Genomic DNA, 27,318 nt, shown 5'->3' on the forward strand with positions numbered 1-27,318 from the left:
CAATATGACTTTGCAGACAAAAATATTCTTAATTAAAAAGAAATGTCATTCTCATATACAGTTACACAAAACTAAACATACTGGATGAAAAACAAAATGAAACAGACACAACATATCTATTATCTGTATATAGTTATAAAATATGGCTTATTATTCTTGATTCTGTATTGTGAGAAATGAATTGTTTTAAATATGTACATCACTGATATATGATGCATTAAAAAGTGAACTAAAAAAATTACATTTGATATGCAATGTTTAGCTTTACTCCCATACTTGTCTCTCTGTAGGGCTCTAAACGACAGCATGAAGAAAAGGAAAGAAAAAACAACAAGTAAGCTTACAGTGACAATAGAAGAAATATGAATCAAAAGCAAATTGATGATATGCAGAAAAAAGTATTAACAGAAACTATTTCAACTCCCTGAAGCAAATGAAGTTATTTACATGTGTTGTTTCCGTTTGAGTATAAGTCACACATTTACAATAATAAATGAAGTTGTTTTCACCTCATCATCAGCTTTTTAAAAGAAAAAAAATCAGAATTAGAAATGGAAATTGAAAGTATCATGGTATATATCCATATATAAAAATATTTAATGTTTATTATGCTGCTAAATACTTTTTTTGTTAATTACATCATCCGATGCATAAATATTGAAATCCAATTCTATATTAACATGGGTGTTTCTCTTTGTCGTGTTAGCTTTTTTCAACCATAACATTCAGTGTACTCTTAAACAAACACTGTTGTTTTGAGAAACATGTCAGAAACAACGTTAAGCATTTCTAGATTCTAGTGCAGAGCCTGATGCAATTGGTAAAATACTGTTTGGATCCAAGAACACTTCTTAGTCTAATAGGAAAACCTCAGTGAAAACTGGTCTTAATAAATGGAAATGCTTGGAATAAACAGATTAGCCTTTCAACAATGTTGAAAACCCAATTTCATTTTGTTATAGGTTATTTTCCCTGGATTTCCACAGTTAGATCTCAACCAGTTTACCCCATTTACACACAGGCCTTCCTAATCTAAGAACACTAATGCAGACGCTAACAAGAAACATAGTAACAATCTCTCATGTACTTGTAAAGTATATACAAAACTTTATAGAGATTGAATGTTTTATTATGTAAAAAATTGCAGTTTTCTTTGGAGACATTTTGTCTAGTTTTGATGAAAGATAGAAATATTAACTGTAGCTATATTAAAGTGTATGATTGATTGCACATGTATGGACTATACCAGGTGGTGTAGTCTTGTTAGATTATTTGAAGTAGTTTCTCATATGGAATAGCATTGACAATTTTTTGTTTTAATACCAGAATAACAGGATCTGATAACCTAAATTAGTATAAATTGGCTGTTTTTCATAACTGCTGTTTTTCTGCTCTGAAAAGCCATATTTTAAAGAGCAAGTATACTTCTATTGCAGTATTTATATTCCTCTGTAGGTTTTTTTGAAAAAACAAACAAACATCGCAGATGTTTTAAAGGGAAGGGATTAAAATACAGATTAAATGAAATTCACACTGGGGCAACTGCCCCCCTTCAGCTCCTTTGTCACCACAATAGCCCTTCTGAAAGATGCTTTCATCTACTCTGTGCTGTTCTGCTCTTATTCTTACACAATTCCTGTCTATTCCTCACTGTTCAACCAACATGGTAGCAGGAAGAAACTAATGACAAAGAGAATACAGGTAGTCCTCACTTAACAATGCTAATTAGGAACAGAAGCTCTATTGTTATACAATATGATCATAAATAGAAAAAACATATAATGTGCTACTTGGCAAGGATGATTTTTCAGCATCATTCTAGTTTTCTCTATTACTCGATAACAAGCGGTGAATGAGCTACGGTTCATCCAGCAGTTCGCATTTATCTCCTATGATTATAAGGAGGTTTTTTTCAATCAAATCATGTTAATTACCTAAGCAGTGAAAAGATTATTAAGTTATTATTCAACAATCTGGATATGCCACTATTAATAAAATATAATTATCTTTAATAAATTGTTTTATTTCTTTTTGATGTGGTTGTCTATGGTTTTCATTCTTAGTAATGTGTACATTACAGTGGACATTGACTTTGGTTGAGGCATGGATAAAAAGAGTGAGGGAAGAGACTTCTATTTCTCTAGGGAAGAATCTACCAGTCAGGATCCACTCTGTCTCGATCCTTGGGCTTCCATGAAGTTCTCAATATGATCTCTTCCTCCTGAGCTGCAGAGTGCTGAAAAGTGTTTCAGTCAAGCAGCAGTGATAAAAGGAGGAGACAGACAAAACAACTCTTTTGACATTTATGTAAAATGTCAAGATTGGGAAGGAAAGTGGTTTATCCAAAACTGCTACTGAACCTTGCAGGTTCAGTTAGTCACAGCTCTTGGGTTATAAAAGGACTAGTGGTAGAGAAAGAGAAGCCTTTAATTTTAGTATTTGCTTCTTGATGCCTCCCATCCAGAGCAGCTATGTGAGTTAGTTGAACAAAAGACTGATTTCATTCGAGGGGGGAAAAATGATTTCATCTCTTGTACTACTGCCTCAAACTCCAAACTCCAACTATCAGCTTCATTATAATCAGAAAGTCATTTGAGTGTGTTGCTTCTCACAAATATTTTTCTCCTTTGTACAGAACTCTCTCAATCTATCTGAACTTGCCATGGAACTTATGCAGTAGGAAGGGCATCTTAGGTTTTTCAAATGTATAATTTAATACCTCCTCATATCAATAAATGTGTATGTTACTAATGATTATTCAATTGTTCAAAGAATTTTTAATTGATTTAATTGATTTATGTGACAAACTGTATGTAGACTACTTATTGAAATATCAAGGTTACTTAGCTAAGGATACAAAACCTGAAAAGCTGAGTACATATTTTCTTTTCTATAGGTTTTAAAAAATCATTATATTACCTTACTACTATAGTTAATAGAGAGTTGAAAGCAGACAGACACTGAAACCGAAGTGAAAAATACTTTTACTGATGAATGGTAAAAGAGAAAGCAGTCTGAGTTTGGCTATTGCAATCTTCAGAGCAGACATGTTGGAGGAAAATGATTTTCTTAGCTGAAATTTTGATTGTTCATATTTAAGTCATGTTTCCTGTGTTGCAGAAAAATAAGAAACTTGTTGGAATTCAGAATGTCCTTTGATATCATAATTCAGTTTAAAGTGACCCTGAGGAATGAAGAAGAAAATAGCAGACAACAAGCCTGCATTTCAGGAATTGTGAATTAAACCATCTAACCATCATACTAGAAGGAATGTCTATCTTTTGGTTTAAGAAATGTAAATTGGGGTGACAACAAGTTTGAGTTATTAGTTGCAAGGTCTGGTTAACTGTCCTATAGCTGAATCTATGGAGTTGGGGGATTCCTATGTCTATAATGTAATCAGTGCTTCATGACTGATGATGCACTGTTTCTCTCCTTTGCCAACCTCTTGTCAAGGGTCTGTTTGGCTGGGAGCCCAGAGGTCATTGTTAGAGGATATTTTAACACCATAAAGAAATTTTGTTTCAGACCTTTATTGTTTTGGTTCCAATGGATCTCTATTTTTCTCATAGACATTGTTACATGAGTGATTAAATTATCCTCATAGGGCAGTTTGGCAATCAGGAGAAATTATCTTTCCTAAAAAAGGAACATAGACAGGAGATTTTTCCATATAATCAGTTCCTATACAGAAAATAAGTCTCAGCAGTGAAGAATGTTGTACTCAATTCACATAGGTCTTCTTTAGAGAGTTGCGGGATTGATCTGTAAAATACTTGTATAGACGAGATAAAACTGAACACGGTAAAGAAAAATAGAAAGTAACTACGAGCTAATGAATTGCAACTGAATTCTCAAACGTTTTATCACAACAAATGAAGCCTCAAATAATTTCTTGAATATGTAAAAATCCATATTGCCATTGTTTCCTTTTGGGGAAAACAATATTTTGCAAAGTGCAGGAAAGAACTAAAGAATAGTAAGCCAAAGAAATAAATCATGAGGTAAGAAAAAGGAATGGGAATAAATATAGTTTGCAATAGCACCACTCATCACATCTCTGTATACCTTCTAAACTCTACAAATCATTCTTACTTTGCCACATTCATTCGACTGTTTGTAAACTGCCCTTTGTTTTTTAAACATATGAATTTTATTCAGCCATGACTTTTCTCAATCATTTTCTTCTTTCATTCATACTACGTTAATACATCTCTCTGAAGACTCAGATTTCATACATTCTTCCTATATCACCAAACCACTTCCATGTATTTTTTTCATCACTCATCCTTGCATTACATCTCTATTGATCCAACATCCATTCACTTGTCACCTTTTTTTCTTGTTTTACCCTATGTTCTAGTTTTCCCATTGTGTTGAACTTTTAGATTTCCTCAGCTTTAATTGCTTAAGTGGGCAAAAGCACTTTCTTATGCAAAGCCAGTTTTGTTTCTTTTGACAAACGTTCATTGTAATATATCCACATACTATTCACCAGGATTCTGCTAAAATACTTTAATTCATCTACATTTCTTTGTCATTTTTCCTGCTCAGTATTAAATAATTTGCTAAGCATTCAATTTATGCTTTCAATTCATGCTTTTCTTCTATCATATATTGCTCTTTTTTACATTGTGCTAACAATGTTCAGCTCCATATTTGTGCAAAATATCTTGCAGTTCCCCCTGATCACTTTTTCATATGCTTTCTCTATATATCAATAGCCATGAAATTAGCTTTCTCACATCAATGCCTTTCTCTTCTGAGAAGCAAAAATCTGACCAGCTCGCCTTACCTGATGTAATGTCCTAACATTTGCAGTTCCCAAATAATTATTATCTTTGATCTAGGGGTGAAATGCTCCCGGTTTGGACTGGATCTCCCGATCCGGTAGCAATGGCAGCGGGTAGTTCAGAGAACTGGTAGCAAAAATCCCTGGCCCCGCCTTCCTCCCGCATGCCCAGCTGAGACACGTGATCATCAGAGGTTTTTTTACTTTTAAAAATATTTTTTCTTTGGCTGAAAAAATGTTTTTAAAAGTAAAAAAAAAAGCCTCTGATGACCGCGTGGCTCAGCTGGGATTTGTCAGAACCCTTTCAAAGCATTTTTTCTACAAGCTTTTCATCCAAAGAGGCTGTAAAAAAATACTTTGAAAGGGTTCTGACAATCCCAGCTGAGTTGCCTAATCACCAGAACCCTTTCAAAGCATTTTTTTTACAGCCTCTTCGGCCGAAGAGCTTGTAGAAAAAATGCTTTGAAAGGGTTCTGATGATCCCAGCTGAGTTGCCTGATCGCCAGAACCCTTTAAAAGCTTTTTTTTACAGCCTCTTCGGCCGGAGTTTACAGAAAAAATGCTCTTAAAAGTAAAAAAAAAAAAAGTTGGCCACGCCCACCCAGTCACATTACTCCCCCACCAAGCCATGCCCAGTAACAAATTTTACATTTCACCCTGCTTTGATCATTATCCTTTCTTGCCCCATTCCACCAGGACCTGACCAAGCATATTTAGCATAGTAGTTTTGCATTCACTCTTTTTATATCCCTTTGAAGTAGTAGAATAATCAGGCACACAATCTTCACACAAGCATTAAAAAAGATGCACAACCATTTCCTACATAAACCACCTCCATAGTCTAATACATTCTCCCAGTCCCTCCTGAAGCCCTAGTATTTTTTAGCATTCTCACAGCCTTGAATTCCTTTCATCTATTTTTTTTCTTGGGGAATAAAATTTAAAGCATTTGTTTCAGTTTGACTTCTTGACATATTATTCTCATATAAATCTTTAAAATACTCTGTCTGGTGTTCTGCCTCTTCAGTTTCATCCCAAATTGTTTTTAATTCCATTTGTTCTGCTATTGGCTACTTGTTTGCTCTTTTTCTTCCCTTCCAAAACCATTAGAATTAAACCTTGCTCTATATTTTTCTATCTCTTTTAATCTTAATTGTTGTTCTCTTTGACTCCAAATTCTTCAACTATCTTTGTTCTCTTTATATATATCTTTCTCTTATTCTTATTTTTTCAGTAGCATTTTTCCTCTCACCCACAGCGTATTTTTTTCCATCATTCCATCAAATATTTTTTTATTTTGTTTCTTTCCACATAAGGATAACATTTCCACATAAGGATGCTATTCTGTAGAATATACAACCTAGATTTTAATCACATCTTTAATCTTTGTTGCTAAGGGACAGCATACTTCCCTTGATAGATTGTCTGGTCTATAAATTGATAATTCCATTCCTCTGAGTCTCCTATTACAACACACAACTTTTTTTTCTTGGGGAAGTCTGGGCTACTTTTGTTCCTGTCACTGGTACACATGATGCTGTCTCTTCTCCAGATGACTGCTTGCTTTTTTCCAGGGAGAGAATATGAAAATTATTGCTTAGCTCTAGTGGGACTGGACAGGGCTGGACTGCATTGATTTTTTTTCTAGGAGTGATATGTTTATTTATTTATTTATTTTTTACATTTTTATACCGCCCTTCTCCGAAGACTCAGGGCGGTGTACAGCAGATAAAACAACAATAATCCAGAAAATTTTTAAAATACAGTACCAAATTTAAAAATCTAATTTAAACGCCATGTGTTAAAAATAGTTAAATAAGAAAATTACAGAAAGATAAAAACCCCTGTTAAAAGCCCACTAAAAACCCACAATAATTTAAAATCAATCAGGCCAGCCCCGCTTGGTGAAAAAAGAAGGTCTTGAGCTCGCGCTTAAAGATCCGAAGATCAGGGAGAAGACGGAGTCCCACCGGCAGCTCGTTCCACAGGGCCGGGGCCCCCACAGAGAACGCTCTTCCCCTGGGGGCCGCCAGCCGACATTGGTTGGCCGACGGCACCCTAAGGAGGCCCTCCCAATGTTGCCATTGGTTTATCTTTAAACCTTCATTTTTATCTGGGAGTTGTTTGTTCTGTAGTGTATTCAGTGATTATGGTCTTTCTCCTTTAACTGGAGTTTCTCATTTTGATTTTTGAGATTCAGACTTGGCCTTGAACCCTTAATTTTTCTTTGAGTTATTCATTTAGTTTACATTTGAAACAAATATAATTTGGGTTTTCTATGGCAGCAGTCCCCAACCTTTTGGGCATCAGGGACCAGTTCCATGGAGAAAGGTTTTTTGCAGACCAGAAGGGCCGTGGTTTCATGTGCTGCCTGCATCCCATGGATGGGGCTTTGCTTGTTTGCACAGCCTGGTTTCTGATATACAGTGGACCAGTGCCAGTCCACAGACGAGGGGTTGGAGACCCCTATTCTGTGGGCATGAATTCTGTGGGGCATGGCTCTTATTTTGCAAATCACAACTGTTTTTTCCTCATGATTATGTTTTTTTCCATGACTATTTTATTTTTCTTGCAAAAGTTTTGCAAATGTTCCTAGTAGTTCCAATCCTCTTTCTTTTAAAATCTGGTTTAATGCAGGGTTTTATTTTTTAACAATCTTTAACAATCTTGAATATTGTATCCTTTGGTTTTAAAAATTAGTCTTTTGGTTGATGTTGAACTAATACTTAAATGTTGGAGTTCTTGTGTTGAAGTAAACTTTAAATGTAATACCTCAAAAGCAAATCAGATCTCCTTCAAGATACAGTTTAGAAAGAAGAAATGAAAAGAATAAGATAAAAAATAGTGTCTTAGCTCTCAATTATTGTGAAAAGGTATAGAAAAATAGCAAATTCTCAATTGCTCCCAGTAGTTCCAAGGCAGGGTCTTGTTTCTTAGCAGCATTTTTAATTTTGTCTAATTTTGTGTATTTTAGTAGCCTTTGTGTCCTTTCGTTTAAAATTTTAAAAATGTTAAAGATTGAGATTTTTAAAAATATAATTTAAAAAAATCATTTTTTTAAAAAAAATGGCTTTATGAAGGGTTTTATTTTTTGGTAATAAATTGATCTAATTTTTTAGTCTTTGGGTCCTTTGTTCTTTTAAAAATCAAGAACAAAGAAGAAAAAGTAACAGAAATGAATGAAAATAAAATACAAAAAAAGAGAAAACACATTTATGTTTTCCAAGACAAATTCCTTGTGTGTCCAATCACACTTGGCCAATAAAATTCTATTCTATTCTATTCTATTCTATGTTCCCAGTTACCCAGTGAATAGAAGAGTTGATGTTACTTGCAACTTATGAATGAACTGCCTATAGACCTCTCAGTGCAATTGCAATGGAATGGAATGGGATTTTTTTAAATTCTAAATTTTTTAAAAAATAATAAATTTTAATTAAAAATTAAATATTTATTTATTCAGGAATTTGGTCTTTTGCTCCTTCTTGAGTTAATGCTGAAATATGCAGTTTTACACTAGTATTTCAGCTACTGCGTTGAAAACTGTCTTTCTGCCATTCTCAGCTATTGTGCTGCATGTCTTCCGATACCATTCCATCCTGATGTCATCCTTTTCTGTATCCCTCTCCACACCTTGCCTTCTCCCACTCCACCTCTTTTTCCTTCGCTTCTTTCACATAATTCTTCTCACTAACTTCCAACCCTTCTTTTCTTGCATTCACTTTCCATTCATTCTGCTGGGAAATCTGGAAAATCTGTTGCATTCACTTTTGACTTATCCTGTTGCAAGATTAATTATATTCTAATCTATACTGATCTAATCTATCTGTAGCACTCACCCATTCACTTACTACCATTTTCATTTCATTCTAGATTCTTTGACATCTTTCTATGCGTCTCTTACATCTTTTTGTCTATTTTCCCAAGATCTACTCTTGATGCTATGAAATAGCTATCTGTCTCATTTTCAGAAACTCTCATCATTCTTGTATTTTTCAGTACTCTCTAAATCTTTTATTATAATCTATACTCAACTCAGTCTCATTTTAATAATTCTTTTCCATCTTGGTGCCTGAATAAACCATCTATCCAGAAGAAATAAACATTTTTCTAAACTCCAAACGGCATTCCTGGTTTGTTTAAATCAGGGGTGTCAAACTCAAGGCCTGGGGCCCAAATCCGGCCTGTGTGGTGTTTACATCTGGCCCATGGGGCTGGCCTGGAAACAGCAAAGGACTGGCAAGCAGTGCCTCTGCTAGTGAAAATGGAGCTTGGCTGGGCCGCCCGTTTTTGCTGGCAGAGGGCTATCAAAACAAACTAAAAACAAACAAAAGGAGAAATGTTTCCCCTTTTGCATTTGAGCATCCAAGAAGGGACAGGAAAGGAGAAAGGGAAAGACAAAGAGGAACGACAAAGAAAAAGAAGGGAAGGTGGGAAGACAGCAAGGAAGGAGAAAGAAGGAACGAGGGGAAGGAAGAAGAAAAGAGAAAGAAGAGGGAAAGAAAAAGAAGAAAAGGAAAGAAGGAGATTATAATGAGAGTGAGTGAATGTCTCAGGGAAGTCCTGCCTTAGCACTTGACTACCACAGGTGCCCCCGAAACGAGTTCTGTGTAACACCCACCATGGCCACGCCCTACACTCCCCCCATCCCTCCTAGGTCAAACACAACCCTGATATGGCACTCAATGAAACTGAATTTGACACCCCTGGTTTAAATGATCCAATATTGTTTTCTATATTCTTTTTCCTCTCAGAATATTTCCTGTTTCTCATTTATTCAAAATGTTGCATGGTTTTCTCCATCTATAGATTTTTGATTGTCACAATTTACTAAAGTATACGTTACAGTTATTGCATTATCTGCCTATAGAATCTATAGTTAAATCTATACCTTTTTTCATGCATGTCTTTGAAACCTCCACCCACTCCACAAGAGCAGGTCATCTTCATTCAGATGATTGCATCCTTTTTCTTTTTCCTAAGTTTCATACACTTTTCTTCCTCATGTCAGTAAATCTATGCTCTTTATCATACTTAAAAACAGGTTTCCCTTCATTTTTTAAAAGGCTATGCTATGCTAGGAAGTTGTTTATGCAGCTATCACCTTACACTGAAGTACTAATGCTGGCTGGGGAATTCTGGGATTTGAAGTTCACCCATCTTAAATGTCTATGGAGATTCTCAGTCATCAGTCAAGCTATGCACTTTGGTATGAACAACCTTCAAATGGTTTGGGAGTATGAACAGATTTCCAGAAAAAATTGTAGACTACAGGAACCATTTGCACTTCAGTTTGAGATGCAGACAACACAGACTCATCCCCAACAGCCTGTGTCTATGTTCAACAGTGAAGGGACATGGTAGAAAATATCCTGCAGAAAGCATAACTCCACAACACAGTCCTTTCAGCAATTCCAAGAAGGCTCCACACCCATTTGCATTACTCAGGTTACCCTGAGGACACAGACAAGCTACCAAGTGGCCTCAACAGCTCTGTAAAAAATGCAAATGACCAGCTGTCTGCAAAAAATATAAATAAATCCTTCCATTCCCCACCATCTAGTTAGAGCTGAAGCAAAACATATTCAAAGAAAGACACCAATGTTAAACTTGCCAAGGTTGAGAAACACAGCTCGACACGTAAAAGGATTTGCTAGCTAGAAGATACTTAATTAACCATTGACTATAAGCCTGCTTAAAGGAATTAATGGCTTCTTTTGAGACAGACAGAGTACTCGATCGCATCAGCATATAGTGGCAATATATTTCAAAGATATAATGACCTCTCTGGGTAGTCTTATATAAATAATAGGGGCAAAATGGAGTGTTGTGTGAGATAACATAATCTAGAATAGAATAGAATAGAATTTTTATTGGTGAAGTGTGATTGGACACACAAGGAATTTGTCTTGGTGCATATGCTCTCAGTGTACATAAAAGAAAAGACATTCATCAAGAATCATAAGGTACAACACTTAATGATAGTCATAGGGTACAAATAAGCAATCAGGAAACAATATCAATATAAACCATAAGGATGCAAGCAACAAATTTACAGTCATACAGTCATAAATTGAAGGAGATGGGAACGATGAGAAGATTAATAGTAGTGCAGACTTAGTAAATAGTTTGACAGTGTTGAGGGAATTATTTGTTTAGCAGAGTGATGGCATTTGGGAAAAACTGTTCTTGTGTCTAGTTGTTCTGGTGTGCAGTGATCTATAGCATTGTTTTGAGGGTAGGAGTTGAAACAGTTTATGTCCAGGAAGTGAGAGGTCTGTAAATATTTTCACAGCCCTCTTTTTGATAATCTTTGATAATCTAGGTATCAAACAGTAGTCAACACTAAACGTGGCCTGTCCAAATGGTTGAAACCTACTGCTAAAAGTGTTCAAAACGACCAATCTTTCAAAGTGACCCTGAGAGAAATTATGGACATTAATAAAAGGTTAAAGGAAACTAATAGAAAATCCCAACACTCCTCAGCTTCTTAGTACCAAGGCAGCAGAAGCAGTCATGCTCACATATCTTGGCTAAAAACACAAGTCAAGTGGGTCCAGAAAACAGCACCCTCCAGATACTGTTTTTTATCATAGCCAAAAATGGTGTATTTGAGTCCAATCAATCACTTCCCCAAGGAAAATTTCTACATAACTACCTCCTTGAAACAAATGAGATTTCAGTGGATTGTTAAAAGTTATAGTGTGGTTTCCTTCAGTGTTCTAGCTGAAGCCACATTATTTAACTCTGTTGAAATGAAAGGCAGACCGTATGCCTCTGAATGAGGGCATGGATGCAAATTTGACTTTTCCATGTTTAATAAATAAGAACTCAGACTGTGAGTATTTAAAGGGCATGCTGAATATTAATATACTTCTTAATTATGTCAAACATCAAACATGAAATATGTTAGGAATAGCAACACCACCCTCCATCAATTCTAATGATTGTATTAGAATGCAATTTCAAATTAAGAAATTCTCTTTTTTCTAATTCTGCATTAAAGATGTATATTATTTTACCTCCTCTTTTTCACTCCTTGAAATGAAATGTTTTATTCCCTCATTAATGTATACTGAGCCAGACCTCTCTATTCTTTTCTCATAACATTTTTATTACCATAGCACAGCATTTCTCACTGTAGTTTATGGAGGAAAACAAATCATTAATATTTATGAAATCATAGAATTGAAAGAGGCTGTTTAACTATACAGTCCAATTCTTTGCTCAAAGGAGAAATTTAAATGAAAATCATGTCCAACAGATGGCTGTCCAACCATCATTTCAGCTTAGTGAATGGGAGCTCATCATTTCCCTAGGAAATTGGTATTAAACATCAAGCTGCTCTTACGACTATGTTTTTTCTCTTTTCTAGAATCTGACTTCTGATAATTTAAAGCATTATGTTAAGTTCTGTGTTCAGAGACAATAAAGAAATTGCAGCTCTTACAAATATTGAGAATGCTATCTTCAGATCTGTCATTTTTTTCCATTTCTTCTTTGATATTTCTTCTGATATTTCTTGCCTTCTTCAAAACTGTTTCAATTTGTGTAGATTCTTCTTACATAGTGGCACTAGAAGTTTGGATCTGACCAGTGGTGGGATTCAGCTAGTTTGCACCAGTTTGGGAGAACCGGTTGTTAACTTTCTGAGCAACTTGGCAAACTGGTTGTTGGAAGAAATCATTAGGGCAGAGAATCGGTTGTTAAATTACTGGAATCAGATCCACCACTGGAACTGACCAATGCAGAAGTACTACTTTCTGTGCTTTACAAGTTAGACATCTATGGTTGTTGTTTAAAATGGCATTTGTTTTTTTTTTTCATAGTCATATATACCTGGTGTTTGTAATTAATGTCTGTTTTAAGATTATTTTCCCAGTTGTCAAGCCAGATATCCTTCCATTCTAAATCTCTGAATCTAATTTGTTTCCTAGAGCACATACACTTTTCATTTATCTCTTTTAGATTAATTCTGTTATTTTCAGCCCATTTCCTTAATCTATCAAACTCATTTTTCATTTATTTCTGCCTTCTTGATTATTAGCATTCCTGTCCAGTTGTGTGCCATTTGCAAACCTGTAAAGCAGTCTTTCCATTTTCTTCTTGAAATCATTCCTAACAATGTTAAAAAGTCAAGCTCTAGGAGTGACCTACCTCCTTTCAGTCTGATGAGCAGAATTGAGAATTCTTTGACTGTGTTTCTCAAGTATGTTTTGCCATGTCACCCATCCCACTGGGTTAGTTATCAAAATGGATTTGCTGAAATAAAAATATCTGCAGTATTCCCACGGTCAAATAAATTAATCAAAAGGTGAAATCAGTTTTTTCTGGCTAGATTTGTGCTTGATCAATCTATGTTCACTTCTTGTAATAAACACACTGTTTTCAAGGTGACCTAGAACCTCTGCTGTTGAGAAGATTCGCTTCTGCACAGAAATTTTAGATCTGATTCAAGAGGGGGGTGCGGGCCTGATGGGCATTATGGAGACCTGGTTGGGCACAGAAGGGAGGGTTCCCCTTGTTGAAATGTGCCCACCAGGTTTCCAAGCATTTGATCAGCAGAGGGCTCAAGGTAGGGGTGGGGGGGTAGCGGTTATTATTAACGAGAGTTTGGAGCTGAGGGAGGTCACTATCCCGCAGATAGCCGGTTGTGAGTCTCTCTTTGTGTGGTGGGGCCAGGGGTTGCAGGTGGGCTTGCTGATCACGTACCTGGCTCCCTGCCACGTGGCGGCAGGCCTGCTCAAGCTGCTCGATGTGATAGCCGAGACGATGCTATTGACACCCCTAGGCTTATGGTCATGGGGGATTTCATGGGGGATTTCAACCTGCCATCGGTAGGCGAAGCATCGTCGACGGCTCGGGAGTTCATGGCTTCCATGACAGCCTTGGACCTGACCCAGTTAGTGAATGGTCCTACGCACAATGGGGGGCACACGCTGGACTTGATTTTTGTCTCGGGACAGTGGCTGAATGATCTGGAATTGGGGGATTTAGTCACCACACCCCTGTCATGGTCGGATCAATCACTCCTCTGCCTGGACTTTCGAACCGCTAACCCACACCGCAGGGAGCCAGAGCCGGTTCGATGGTTCTGTCCCAGGTGCCTGATGGACCCGGAGAGGTTCCTGACGGAGCTTGGGCTGATTCCTGAGGATCTAGCCCGCGGCTCAGCCGAAGAACTCGTCGCCGCCTGGGAAAGGGCGGCGGCGGGAGCTTTGGGCCGCGTAGTGCCTTTGTGGCCTCTGACCCGGCGCTTTTCTCAACCACCTCCTTGGTTCTCTGAGGAGCTGAGAGAGATGAAGCACCAGAAAAGACGCCTGGAGAGCGTTTGGAGGGCCAGCTGTTCCGAATCTGATCGAACACTAGTACGATCGCATATTCAGACCTATCTAGTGGCGATAGGGGCGGCAAAGTGGGAACACTTTTCTGCTCTTATCGCATCGGCAGATAACCGCCCAGCTGCCTTGTTTCGGGTAACCTGCTCCCTTCTTTTTCAGGGAGCTCGGGAGGACCCCTTGCAAGGACGTGCTGAGGAGTTTGGATTGTATTTGCATGATAAAATTGCTCAGATCCGGGACGGGCTGGACGCTGATTAGGTGGATTCAGGTGGGACGACGGAGGCAGCTCTTGAGAATATTACTTGGGGGGAGTTTGACTCTGTGACTCCCGAGGACATGGACAGGATACTGGCGAGGCTGAATGCGACCACATGTTTATTGAACCCGTGTCCCTCCTGGCTGGTACTGGCCATGCAGGAGGTTACACGAGGCTGGCTCCTGGGAATTATTAGGGCTTCTTTGGTGGAGGGTGTCTTCCCACCTGCCTTGAAAGAGGCGGTGGTGAGGCCCTTCCTTAAGAAGCCCTCCCTGGACCCAGCAGTATTAGCTAATTATCGTCCCGTCTCCAACCTTCGTTTTATTGCGAAGGTTGTTGAGAGTGTGGTGGCATGGCAGCTTCCCCGGTACCTGGACGAAACTGTCTATCTAGACCCGTGCCAGTCCGGCTTCCGGCCTGGGTACAGTACGGAGACGGCTTTGGTCGCGTTGGTAGATGATCTCTGGAGGGTGCGGGACAGGGGTTGTTCCTCTGTCCTGGTTCTATTAGACCTGTCAGCGGCTTTTGATACCATCGACCATGGTATCCTGCTGCGGCGGTTGGGGGGTATGGAAGTGGGGGGCACCGTTTTTTGGTGGTTCTCCTCCTACCTCTCTGACTGCTCGCAGATGGTGTTGGCAGGAGGGCAGAGGTCGGCCGCACAGCACCTCACTTGTGGGGTGCCACAGGGGTCGATCCTCTCACCTCTCCTGTTCAACATCTATATGAAGCCGCTGGGGGAGATCATCCGTGGTTTTGGGGTGAGTTGTCAACTGTACGCTGATGATACTCAGCTGTACATTTCCACCCCGAACCACCCCAATGAAGCCGTCGATGTGATGTCCCGGTGCTTGGAGGCCGTCCGGGTCTGGATGGGGACGAACAGGCTTTGACTCAACCCATCCAAAACGGAGTGGCTGTGGATACCGGCGTCCCGGCACAGTCAGCTGGTTCCATCGCTGACTGTGGGGGGCAAGTCGTTGGCCCCCAGGGAATTGGTTCGCAACTTAGGCGTTCTCCTGGATGTACGGCTGTTTTTAGAAGAACATTTGACGGCCGTCGCCAGGGGAGCTTTTTATCAGGTACGCCTGATTCACCAGTTGCATCCCTTCCTGACCTGGGATTCTTTATGCACGGTCACTCATGCCCTCGTTACCTCCTGCCTGGATTACTGCAATGCTCTCTACATGGGGCTCCCCTTGAAGAGCACCCAGAGGCTCCAACTGGTACAGAATGCGGCTGCGCGGGGGATAGAGGAAGCATCTCGTAGCTCCCATATAACACCTCTCCTGCGCAGGCTGCACTGGTTGCCGGTGGTCTTCCGGGTGCAGTTCAAGGTGTTGGTGATCACCTTTAAAGCGCTCCATGGCTTGGGACCGGGATATTTACGGGACCGCCTACTGCCACCAATAGCCCCCCATCGACCTGTGCGCTCTCACAGGGAAGGCCTCCTTAGGGTGCCGTCAGCCAAACAATGCCGGCTGATGGCTCCCAGGGGAAGAGCATTCTCTGTGGGGGCACCTGCCTTGTGGAATGAACTACCTGTGGGGCTACGCATACTCCTTGACCTCCGGACCTTTAAGCGCGAGCTCAAGACTTTCTTATTTCATCGACCAGGGCTGGCCTAATGGGAATTTAAATGGGGTTTATAGGGTTTTATAGCGTCTTTTATAATTTTTATCTTATAATTTTTAACTTTAAGCCAAATTGAATTAGATTTTTATTGATATATTGTTTTTAACTGTTTTATTCTGGCTGTACACCGCCCTGAGTCTTCGGAGAAGGGTGGTATAAAAATATAAATAAATAAATAAATAAATAAATAAATACAACAACACAAGTATTTAAGTGAGGGTGGGGTGGTGGTGTATCTAATCAGCTTATTGCTGGTTAATTATCAGTAAATTTTTCAAGTTGCTATACAAAATATAACAACATTGGATGGTAGGATTACAATCAGAAAGAAAAGCAAAGACATGAAAATCAATATGGTCAAAAAGCCTTGTAAAAACGATCTTCCAATGTCTCTATAAAAAGATTGAGGGAACAGGACATGTTCGATTTGCTCAAGTTCCCAGATTCACACAACAAAGAGTCCTCCAGTATTTTCATCAGTACCTAGGACAAAAGTCACAATTGAGGACTACAGAAACCCTACCACACTCCCCAGGAAATGCCTGGTATTATCCCATGAATCCTTGTACCAGAAGTGCATAAGCAAGGCCTAATTATATCATCAATATTTCTATTAAACAAGCAGACAGGCAGCAGGGATATGGAAGGGAAAAGAGAAAAAAATGTTGGGGGGTGGGAAATAGGAACATTATTAACATTCCAGGTCCCAATTCACAAAAACTTAAAACTGTTCTGCAACCCAACAAGAAAAACACAGACTTCAGAGGATAATTAGAACTGCAGAAAAAATAATTGCTACCAACTTGCCTTCCATTGAGGACCTGTATACTGCACGAATCAAGAAGAGGGCCGTGAAAATATTTGCAGATCCCTCGCATCCTGGACATAAACTGTTTCAACTCCTACCCTCAAAACGACGCTATAGAGCACTGCACACCAGAACAACTAGACACAAGAACAGTTTTTTCCCGAAGGCCATCACTCTGCTAAACAAATAATTCCCTCAACACTGTCAGACTATTTACTGAATCTGCACTACTATTAATCGTTTCATGGTTCCCATCACCAATCTCTTTCCACTTATGACTGTATGACTATAACTTGTTGCTGGCAATCCTTATGATTTATATTGATATATTGATCATCAATTGTGTTGTAAATGTTGTACCTTGATGAACGTATCTTTTCTTTTATGTACACTGAGAGCATATGCACCAAGACAAATTCCTTGTGTGTCCAATCACACTTGGCCAATAAAATTCTATTCTATTCTATTCTATATCTTCCCTGTTCTCTACTTTCTCTGTTTACTCCAGCAATTCTCTTTTTCCTTCACATACTACCTTCTTCACCAGGATTCTGCTCAGAATGTCTTGTCACCTATCTTAATATGGCCATCAAAATTAGGGCTGTCAGACTCTGGACTGTCAATAGGAGGCAGCAAACAGATACAGAATATTCAATGGATTCCAAGCATTAAATGGTCACTTGGAACTTTGAAAGCAGATATGCCTTCTTGGACAACAGGACCATGGCCTCACGAATATTGCTTTGCCTTATTAACCTCGGCTTACAAGAGGAACGTAACTGCACTGAACTTGGACTATATTTCCTACTGTGAATTTATGCATGCTAGATTGATGAGTCTAAAATGAATGCAGCTTGTGGGGGGCAAGGTCAGGAATGGCAGAAACCTTGTCCCCAGGCACTGCTATCAAGACACAATGTTATCAGTCTCCAACAGTGGAACATGTCTGACATCTTATTTGCACCCAAGGGACCTCATTTTCAGAATGGCTGCTGCAGGGCATGATTGCTTGGGAGGAGGCAAAGACATGCCAGAGGAGAGGAGAGAACGGTTGTTGTACAACAACCAGTGAGAAAATATGAAGCAAGCATGACATTTGGCTTCAATTCATGTTTAAAATGGTTGTTAATATTTTACTTCAAAAAACATCAGCAGAAAATAGGACAAATATTCTCTATAAAATAATTGCACTTTTAAATAATCTTTGAGATTTTGTAAAATGAATACAATTTACCAGTGCAACCACATGGCAATATATTATGTTTAAAAAACAATTTTATTTATTGGATGATACTCATGAGCTCATAAATTTTGAAATCCAGAGGTATTCAAGGTATTAGAGGAAACACCCAAATGGTGGGTGGGACCAGACAATCAAAGTCCCAAATATTGCATGCAAAAGGTGGGTGGAACTTCAATTATAAATAGTTTTTGAGTTATGACCCCTCCCTGGCAGTTCAAGAGCTAATATTATCCAGAATGGGACAACTTGGCCAACTCACCTCTGCCAACTCACCACCACCAAGCTGCTGCAGGACAACTCCATGCAGCCAATTTGCTGTGAGGAGAACTCACCATGGGTGGCTGGAGGGAGAGCCGAGCAGGCAGGCAGGCGAGTGAATGGGTGGGCACAGTGCAGTGTGGCAGCGATGGCTGGAGGTTCCTATTTTCACACATATTGTGCTGCTGCTGCTACCACTGCCATTGGGCTCGTGGCTGAACAGGCTGGGATAGTGGTGGTGGTGGGTGGGGCAATGGGTGAGGAGGCGGTGGCAGCCAGGAGCATCCCATATTCGCACACACCACTGCCACCACCGTCCCCAGCTTCTTTGGCTTGGAGCTCGGTGTGGTGGCAGTGGTGGTGGTGGTGGGTATGAGAATGAGACACCCTGGCTGCCACAACCTCCCCACCATTCACCCCACCCACTGGCACTGCCACCACCATCACTAGCCTCTTAAGCCAGGAATGGCAGTCGCAGTGGCAGCAGCGTAATGCGTGAAAATGAAATGCCTCCCTGCCGCCACCTCCACTGCCCATCCACCCACTGCTGCTGCCACTGCCATCACCATCACCATCCTCTTCAGCCTGGAGTTTAGCATGGTAGCAGTGGTAGTGATGATGTGTAAAAATGGGATGCCCCAGCTGCTGTCACCTTCTGCTGCCCATCCCACTCACTGCCACTGCAATAACCATCCCCAGCCTCTTTGTCCCAGAGCTTGACATAGTGGCAGCGACGTCAGTGAGATGCATGAAAATGGGATGCCCCTGGCCACTGCCACCTCCTTGCCACACATGCCACTCACTTCCACTCTGTCACCAGTCGAGAACTTTAGCCCAGAAGTTGGAGCAGTGGCAACAGCGGCAACAGGCTATGTGAAAATGGGACAGCCCCCCCAGGTGCCACAGTCTCCTTGCTGCCTGCCCCACCCATCCTCACCCTTGCCATTGCTGGCCTTTTTGGCCAGAGCTTGGTGTTGCTGCATACAGTATGTGCACATATTCTGGAGAGAGAAAAATTCTCTGATGGACTCCGAGCCTGAAAGCTTGAAAGAATAAACCTTTGGTTCAGATGACTGACTCAAATTGGACCCTGCAACTTTCATAAGTCTTTGATTTGACAAATGCTAAATCTTGGCCATCTGTGTTTAGTATATGTAGTGTTGTATTATTCAGATTGGATCCGGCAACATTATCCTGGGACAGGTATATTTACCTTCATTCATGTTGAAAGTACTTACTGTGGTGCTTTACAAACATGCAGAAGTTCAAATGCTGTTTATGTAATTCTATGTCTTTATGATTTAATGTATGTGGGCATGACAACCGGGAAAATAACAAATAGAAGAGGAGAACATTACAAAATAAAACAAAGAAGGAAAACAGAATGTTTAGCAAAACGTAACATAATATGAAGCAGATAATATGGAGCTCTGGGTTGCCAAACTGGTAACTTCCATTAGAAAAACTGACTTTGTAAGAAAGAAAAAATACTTGGGAAAGTAATTGGCTCTCTAGTTCTGCTTTGATTTTTGCTTTCAAGTTCTCAAGGAAATGACAATCTCTGACAATGGAAGTATTCTCAGTGCCAAGAATATTGAACATGGAGATACTAACATTTATTTTCTTCTCTTAAAATTTCATATGAAGAAAAAATCATGTAACATGTATGTATGTATGTATGTATTAAATTTATTTATAAAATTTATTTTTCAAGTTTGATACGCTTCTAAATATTTGAACAATTATCGCCATTCAACTGGGGGGGAGGGAAAGGTGAGAAAAGAACACAGATGATCCAAAAATAGAACATCTGAGCTGAGAACCCACCAAGGTTCTGACAAAGGTGTCTGACAAAGAAATTAATTGTTCTGAAAACAAAACACTGATTCATAATTGGGCAGCGTGATCACTATGGGTGGGAAGAAGGGGAAACTAATGTTTAACTATATAGCATTGTGTACCTCAGAGCTGGATTCTTCAGTGCTGAAATGGTGTATTCAATAAGTTTTACTTTGGGGATTTTAAAATGCCTGAGAGTGACTAGTTTTTTTGCGTTCACTAGTCGGATGGTTGACATTATTGACTGCCATCTTACCATAAGGTAACTGGGGTGAATTACAGTTACATAAAATCTAAAACATAAAAAATTAAAAACAAACATTAAAACCAAAAACACATGGGAGAGGTTGGAGTGGAGTGGAGGGGGGATCTGTTATCACTCAATCAACCACCTCCATTGTGCTGTTCCCCCACTGGGCCACCAGGCCAGCTGGCAGAACCACATCTTTACGTCCTTACAAAAGGATAGGATGGTTGGGACCAAGCTCATATTGGAAGCCAAGAAGTTCCAGAGGGCTGGAGCAATAGCAGAGAAGGCCCTCCTCCTGGACCCAACCAGCCAGAATACTCGGACTGATGGGACCTACAGCATGCCTCCTCTGCCATCATGAGTGGTACAGGCCAATCCTCCCTCAAATACCAACTCCCTCAAATAACCTGGACCCATGCCATGAAGGGCTTTAAAGGTGATCACCAACACCTTGAATTGTACTGGAAGCAGACTGGTAACTACTGCAGCTCATAGAGCAGTGGTGTCACAGGGGCCATTTCTTACCCCCCCTCCCAAAATACCTGCACCAGCTGTAGTTTCCAAATGCTCTTCATGCACAGCCCCATGTAGAGCACATTAAAGTAGTTGATTCATGAGATGCCTAGGGATTGGTCCAGGAAAGACCACAACTGCCACACAATATGAAGTGCCAAGGCTCTCCTAGCCATAACTGCCACCTGTTTCTCGAACAGGAGTCATGAGTCCAGGAGAATGCCCAAGTCGCAGACTGGGTCTTTCTGTGGCAGTGCCACCCCATCCAGAGTCAAAGAGGACAAAGTCCTGGATCCCTGTGTACCCAAAGCCATTTGGTCATACCAGGGTTCAATTGAAGCCTGTTGTCCCCCATCCAGGCCCCCACAACCTCAAGACATTGTGAAAGTCACAGCATCACTTGGGTCACTAAGAATGGAAATATAGAGTTGGGTGTTGTGACCCAGGTTCCTGGACCCAGACTCCTGGACTCGGATGATTCAGAAAATGAGGGAGAAGACCTGGCAAGCCCTGCTTCTCTTGAGCCCTCTCCCTCCCTGGCACCCACTCAAAGGGAGGGGCCGGCAAGGCCTGATTCTCCCGGGCCTTCTTCTGATTTGGCAACGCCCCAAGAACAGTTTTGGAGGGACGCAAGATTACGAAGGCTTGATCGGCGTGCGCAGCAGCGGAAGAGTTGGGACAAAGCCAAGTCATAATTGTCATGCAGTGACATCTGCAGAGACTATAAATAGGAGGCGGGACTTCCTGGTTTTTTGTCTTGGACAAAGCAATGAATTTGGCGCGAGCTAATTCATGGAGGGAAGAATATATTCGTGAGTAATTCTGGCCTTATCTATAATTTCCTCGTTATCTCCAGAAACTTGGCAGGCCCGTGGGTAGACGTGGCCAGGACATGTATCTATGTAAATAAAAGGAAAAAAGGAAGGCCTCTGACGGACTCTTTGCTGGGAGTATTGGGGAAGGAAACAGAACATTTTGTCCAAGACCTGACTAAAACATCTTCCACCAAAGATGGATCAGCAGCAGGTACAGCAGCAGTTAGAGCAGCTACAGCGGCTAATCAACAGCTCCAGCAGCAAGTGGCTCACTTGGCAGGCCAACTTGCTGCCAGGAATGTGCCTGCAGCCCCCCATCCTCCCACCTCCTCCTCGCCGCAGTGCCCGATAACCGTGCGGATAAGTTTTCTGGGCAGCCTGAGATGTTCCCGACCTTCTTGGGACAGTGCCAGCTCTACATGGCTATGAGGCCAGAGGATTTCCCAGACGACCGGGCTAAGGTGGCCTTCGTGATTAACCTTCTTTCCGGCTCGGCTGGTCGATGGGCCACGCCCTCTTGCTCCAGGACAGCCCCTGCTGGCGGACCAACAGCGTTTTGGCAGCACCTCGCACCATGTATGAGGACCCGTTCGAATGCTGGCGGCAACCAGGCGCCTTAAGGAACTCCGTCAAGGAAACGCCCCTGCAGGAGTACATCGCCGAATTTCGTCTTTTGTGCCAGGACTCTGACTGGAATGATGCAGCGCTGGTGGACGCGTTCAGGAGGGACTCTCAGAGGAATTGCAAGGCGAGCTGGCCGCGTGGAGGCGCCATGACCTCGACAACTTGGTGCCTTTGTCTCCGCCTCGATGCCCGTCTGCAACGGCGACCGTCCCGTCGCACCCCGGGACCCTCCACGACATCTGCACCCCACTTCCTGCACCACCAGCACCCAGGGTCGCCCACGTTTTGTAACCGCTGCGGAAGAGCCCATGGAGTTGGGAGCGGCCAGACCTCGCCTAACAGCCCAGGAGCGGAACCGGGCGCCAAGGGGATTGTGCCTGTACTGTGGGGAGCCCGGCCACCGCCGCTTCTTGCCCCAGAAAGCGGTGGGGCACGCACGCCGTCCCCGAATCACAGCGTGACCAATCGGAAGCGGAGCAGGCCCGACCTGGGAAACCCTAGGTCGGGCACGTACTAAGCCCCCACTGGGCGTTGGAAGTAGACTCTGGGCCCCCTCGGCATCTGATTCTGGACACACGGATATGGTTGGGGAACCAGTCGGACGGGCTCCAGGCGCATGCGCTGGTGGACTCAGGGGCCACAACAAACTTTATGGACCAGGCCTTTGTGACCCAGTTTGCGGTCCCCGTGGTTCCGGTGGACCCTCCGATGCACAATTGATGGACGAGAACTGGTGTCCGGCCCCATTAAATTCGCCACCCAGCCTTTGCGCCTGGCTATTGGGGACCATGAGGAGGCGATCCAGTTTTATGTCACGGCGGACCTTCATTTTCCCTTGGTCCTTGGGTTGGCCTGGCTTCGGACCCACGATCCTCAGGTGGCCTGGTCGCGGAACGCCATCTCTTTCCCGAGTCTGCAGTGCGTCGATCACATCCGCCACACCCGTGGCCGCCAGGACGTCCCCACCGCTGCCATCACCTTGCCTCCTGAGCTGACGGACTTCGCCCGGCGTGTTCAGCGAGAAGGAGGCGGACCGACTACCCCGCATCGGCCCTACGATTGCCCGTGGACCTTCTGCCCAACGCACCACTGCCTGTGGGACGCCTGTATTCCATGTCGGAGCCCGAGTTGGCCGCCTCAGGGACTTCCTGGACAAAAACCTGGCCCGAGGTTCATCCGGCCTTCAAAGTCCCTCTCGGCCCCGGTCCTCTTTGTGAAGAAGAAGACAGGGACTTGCGCCTATGCTGTGATTACCGCCGGCTAAACGCCATTACGGTGCGGAATCGCTACCCCCGCCGCTCATCCCGGAGCTACTGGAAAGGTTGCGGAGGCCACGATCTTCACCAAGCTCGATCTCCGGGGCCTACAACCTGGTGCGGATACGAGAAGGAGGCGAATGGAAGGCGGCATTCGGCACCCGATACGGACACTACGAATACACTGTCATGCCATTTGGGTTGACCAATGCTCCGCCGTTTTCAGCACTTCATGAGCAGCGTGTTCCGAGACATGTTGGATCGGTTCGTGGTTATCTACCTCGACGACATCCTGATTTACTCCCGGTCCAGGAAAGCCACCTTCGACACGTCAGTCTGGTTCTGCAACGCTTGGAGCAACAACTCAATGCGAAGCTGGAGAAATCGTCTTCTTCCGGACTTCCATAGAATTCCTCGGGCATATCATCTCGCCCGAGGGCATAGCCATGGACCCATGTAAAGTAGAAGCTTTGTGTAGCTGGGAAGCCCCTCGTCGGGTGAAGGATGTTCAGCGCCTACTGGGCTTCGCCAACTACTACCGGACCTTCATCCCGGCTTCGCCACACTGACAGCTCCACTTACCCAGCTCCTCAGGAAGAAGGTTGCATTCCGGTGGGGTCCCCCGCAGCAAGAAGCATTCACAGCCCTCAAGAAAGCCTTCGTCACGGAACCCGTCCTGAGGCATCCCGACCCGCTCCGGCCTTTTGTGGTGGAAACGGACGCGTCCAATGTGGCTCTGGGAGCGGTGCTGCTACAGGCTCCGACGAATGGTGGCACACTTTTTTCCTGCGCTTACTACTCCGGAAACTCAACCTTCCGAGCGCAACTACACTATCTGGGAAAAAGAGTTGCTGGCTATCAAGGCTGCATTCGAGGCTTGGCGACACCATCTGGAGGGGGCCCGACATCAGGTGGAGGTCCGAACGGACCATCGGAATCTCGAGCACCTCACCACAGCTCGGAAGTTAAACCAGCGGCAGATCCGGTGGTCGTTGTTTTTTGCCCGGTTCAACTTCCGCGTGACCTACATTCCCAGCGGTCACAACCGGAGGGCGGATGCCCTGTCCCGCAAGCCAGAGTACCTCTGCGCCAAGGACCCCCTTCCTCCACGGACAGTGCTGCCGGCAGAAGCCTTGGCGCAGCACGGGAGCCAGTGGACTTGCGGGCCCAGGTGCGAGAGGCGCAGCGCCAGGACGCCTGGTCGCAGCAAAGGAGAGCGGAGGTGGGCCCCACGTCTCCTTGGACCTTGGAGGAGGACTTACTCAAGTTTCGGGGGCGATTATATGTGCCCACAGGACCACTCCGAGCCCTCGTCATGACCCAGTGCCACGACAACCCTGCAGCAGGACATTTTGGGTTCTTCAAGACCCTCCACCTGGTGACACGGACCTTTTGGTGGCCCCGAGTGCGGCATGATATACATGCCTACGTGACATCCTGCGTACCGTGCCGGCAAGCCAAGACCACCACGGGGGCCCCTCCCGGGCTCCTCCAACCCTTGCCGACACCCGACAGACCCTGGGGGGCGATCTCTATGGATTTCCTGACAGACCTGCCGCCCTCTGGGTTCACCACGGTGCTGGTGGTGGTGGACATGCTCACCAAGATGGCACACTTCATCCCATGCCGCGGACTGCCCACAGCCGCAAAACGCCCGCCTCTTTCTGCAGCACATCTTCCGCCTCCATGGTCTACCGGACAGGGTGGTTTCGGACCGCTGGAGTTCAGTTCACAGCCCGCTTCTGGAAGAGCCTGATGGCCGCGTTGGAGGTGCAGGTATGTCTGTCGTCATCGCACCATCCGGAGACCGGCGGGGTACAGAGAAGGTCATCGGTATACTGGAACAGTATCTCCGTTGCTTCATCAACCAGCAACAGGACAACTGGGCCGACTACCTGTCTCTGGCGGAGTTTGCTTTTAACAACTCTCAGCACACCTCTACTCAGATGACCCCGTTCTTTGCCAATGTGGGGTACCATCCGGCTCTTCCTCTGGCACCACCGGACTCTCCTGTTCCCGAACGCAGACCTTCCTGACGGAATTGCATGCGGTCCAACAGTTGGTACGCCAGCAGCTGAATCGGGCAAAGGAGGACTACAACGGTCCGCTGACCGCTCCCGACGGGCAACGCCCCGCTGGCAGTTGGAGACCGGTGTGGCTCTCCACCAAACACCTCCCGTCCGACCGCCGGTAAAGAAGTTGGACCACCGATTCATCGGCCCGTTCCCTGTCGAGGCAGTCATCAACCCGGTAGCCTACCGACTGACCCTGCCACGATCCATGCGGATCCACCCGTTTTCACGGTCCCTTCTGGTTCCTGAGGCCACACCGAGTCCCCTTCGGTGCCCAACAGCACCCGTCACTGTCGCCGAGGACGGGTCGGAGGAATCTGAAGTCCACAGCGTACGAGACTCTCGCTGGCTAAAGGGTCGTTTCCAATATTTGATCGCGTGGAAGGGATACGGGACTGATTTCTCCTGGGTAGATGCCTCTGACGTTCATGCCCCTGACCTGGTGCAGGCCTTCCATGAGCAGAACCCAGCCCGACCGCATCCCGATCGTCAGCCCCGGGAAGGGCCCTGCGGTGAGGATAGTGTTGTGACCCAGGTTCCTGGACCCAGACTCCTGGACTCGGATGATCCAGAAAATGAGGGAGAAGACCTGGCAAGCCCTGCTTCTCTTGAGCCCTCTCCCTCCCTGGCACCCACTCAAAGGGAGGGGCCGGCAAGGCCTGATTCTCCCGGGCCTTCTTCTGATTTGGCAACGCCCCAAGAACAGTTTTGGAGGGACGCAAGATTACGAAGGCTTGATCGGCGTGCGCAGCAGCGGAAGAGTTGGGACAAAGCCAAGTCATAATTGTCATGCAGTGACATCTGCAGAGACTATAAATAGGAGGCGGGACTTCCTGGTTTTTTGTCTTGGACAAAGCAATGAATTTGGCGCGAGCTAATTCATGAAGGGAAGAATATATTCGTGAGTAATTCTGGCCTTATCTATAATTTCCTCGTTATCTCCAGAAACTTGGCAGGCCCGTGGGTAGATGTGGCCAGGACATGTATCTATGTAAATAAAAGGGAAAAAAAGGAAGGCCTCTGACGGACTCTTTGCTGGGAGTATTGGGGGAAGGGAAACAGAACATTGGGTGTCATCAGCATACAGTATATACCTTAGCCCATGGTGACAGATGATCTCACCCAGCAGTTTCCTATAGATATTGAAAAGGAGTGGAAAAAGTACCGAGCCCTGTAGTACACCATAGAATAGCGTCCAAGGACTGGACCTCTCATTCCTCATCAATACTGATTGGGACCTGCCACAGAGAAAGGAGTCTAACCAGCGCAAAACTGTGCCAGCCATCCCATCCCCTGCAGCTGACCCAAAAGGATACCATGGTCAATGCTAATGATAGCTGTTGAGAAGTCAAGGAGAGCGAGGATGGTTGCACTACTCCCATCTTGCTCTCGCCAGAGATCATTGATAAGCACAACCAATGCTGTCTCTGTCCCATAACCAGGCCTGAATCCTGACTGAAAGGGGTCCAGATAATCCATTTCATCCAGGACCCTCTGCAGCTGCCAGACCATCACCTTTTCTACAACCTTCCCTAAGAATGGGAGATTGGAAACTGGACGAAAATTGTCCAGGCAGGTGGGATCCAGTGATGTTTTTTTTAAGAAGGGGGTGAACC

General features: G+C 43.7%; 2 protein-coding genes across 11 annotated transcripts in view; one reads left to right on the forward strand and one right to left on the reverse strand.

Moving 5' to 3' along the window:
* The window catches only part of SYCE3 (synaptonemal complex central element protein 3), a 103,605-nt gene that overhangs the window by 65,522 nt on the left and 10,765 nt on the right, over nucleotides 1–27,318 (forward strand). Inside the window, exon 4 of one of the 2 annotated variants that reach the window (XM_058169781.1) lies at nucleotides 291–334. In XM_058169781.1, coding sequence (XP_058025764.1) covers nucleotides 291–334 — 44 coding nt within the window. Of the gene's footprint in view, nucleotides 1–290; nucleotides 1,972–27,318 lie in introns of those variants that run through there. The other variant, XM_058169787.1, reaches the window with a different exon arrangement.
* The window catches only part of ADGRL3 (adhesion G protein-coupled receptor L3), a 673,676-nt gene that overhangs the window by 9,460 nt on the left and 636,898 nt on the right, over nucleotides 1–27,318 (reverse strand). The gene's annotated exons all lie outside the window — the stretch shown is intronic.

This window comes from Ahaetulla prasina, chromosome 2, assembly GCF_028640845.1.
Source record: "Ahaetulla prasina isolate Xishuangbanna chromosome 2, ASM2864084v1, whole genome shotgun sequence".
Classification (NCBI taxonomy): Eukaryota; Metazoa; Chordata; class Lepidosauria; order Squamata; family Colubridae; genus Ahaetulla; species Ahaetulla prasina.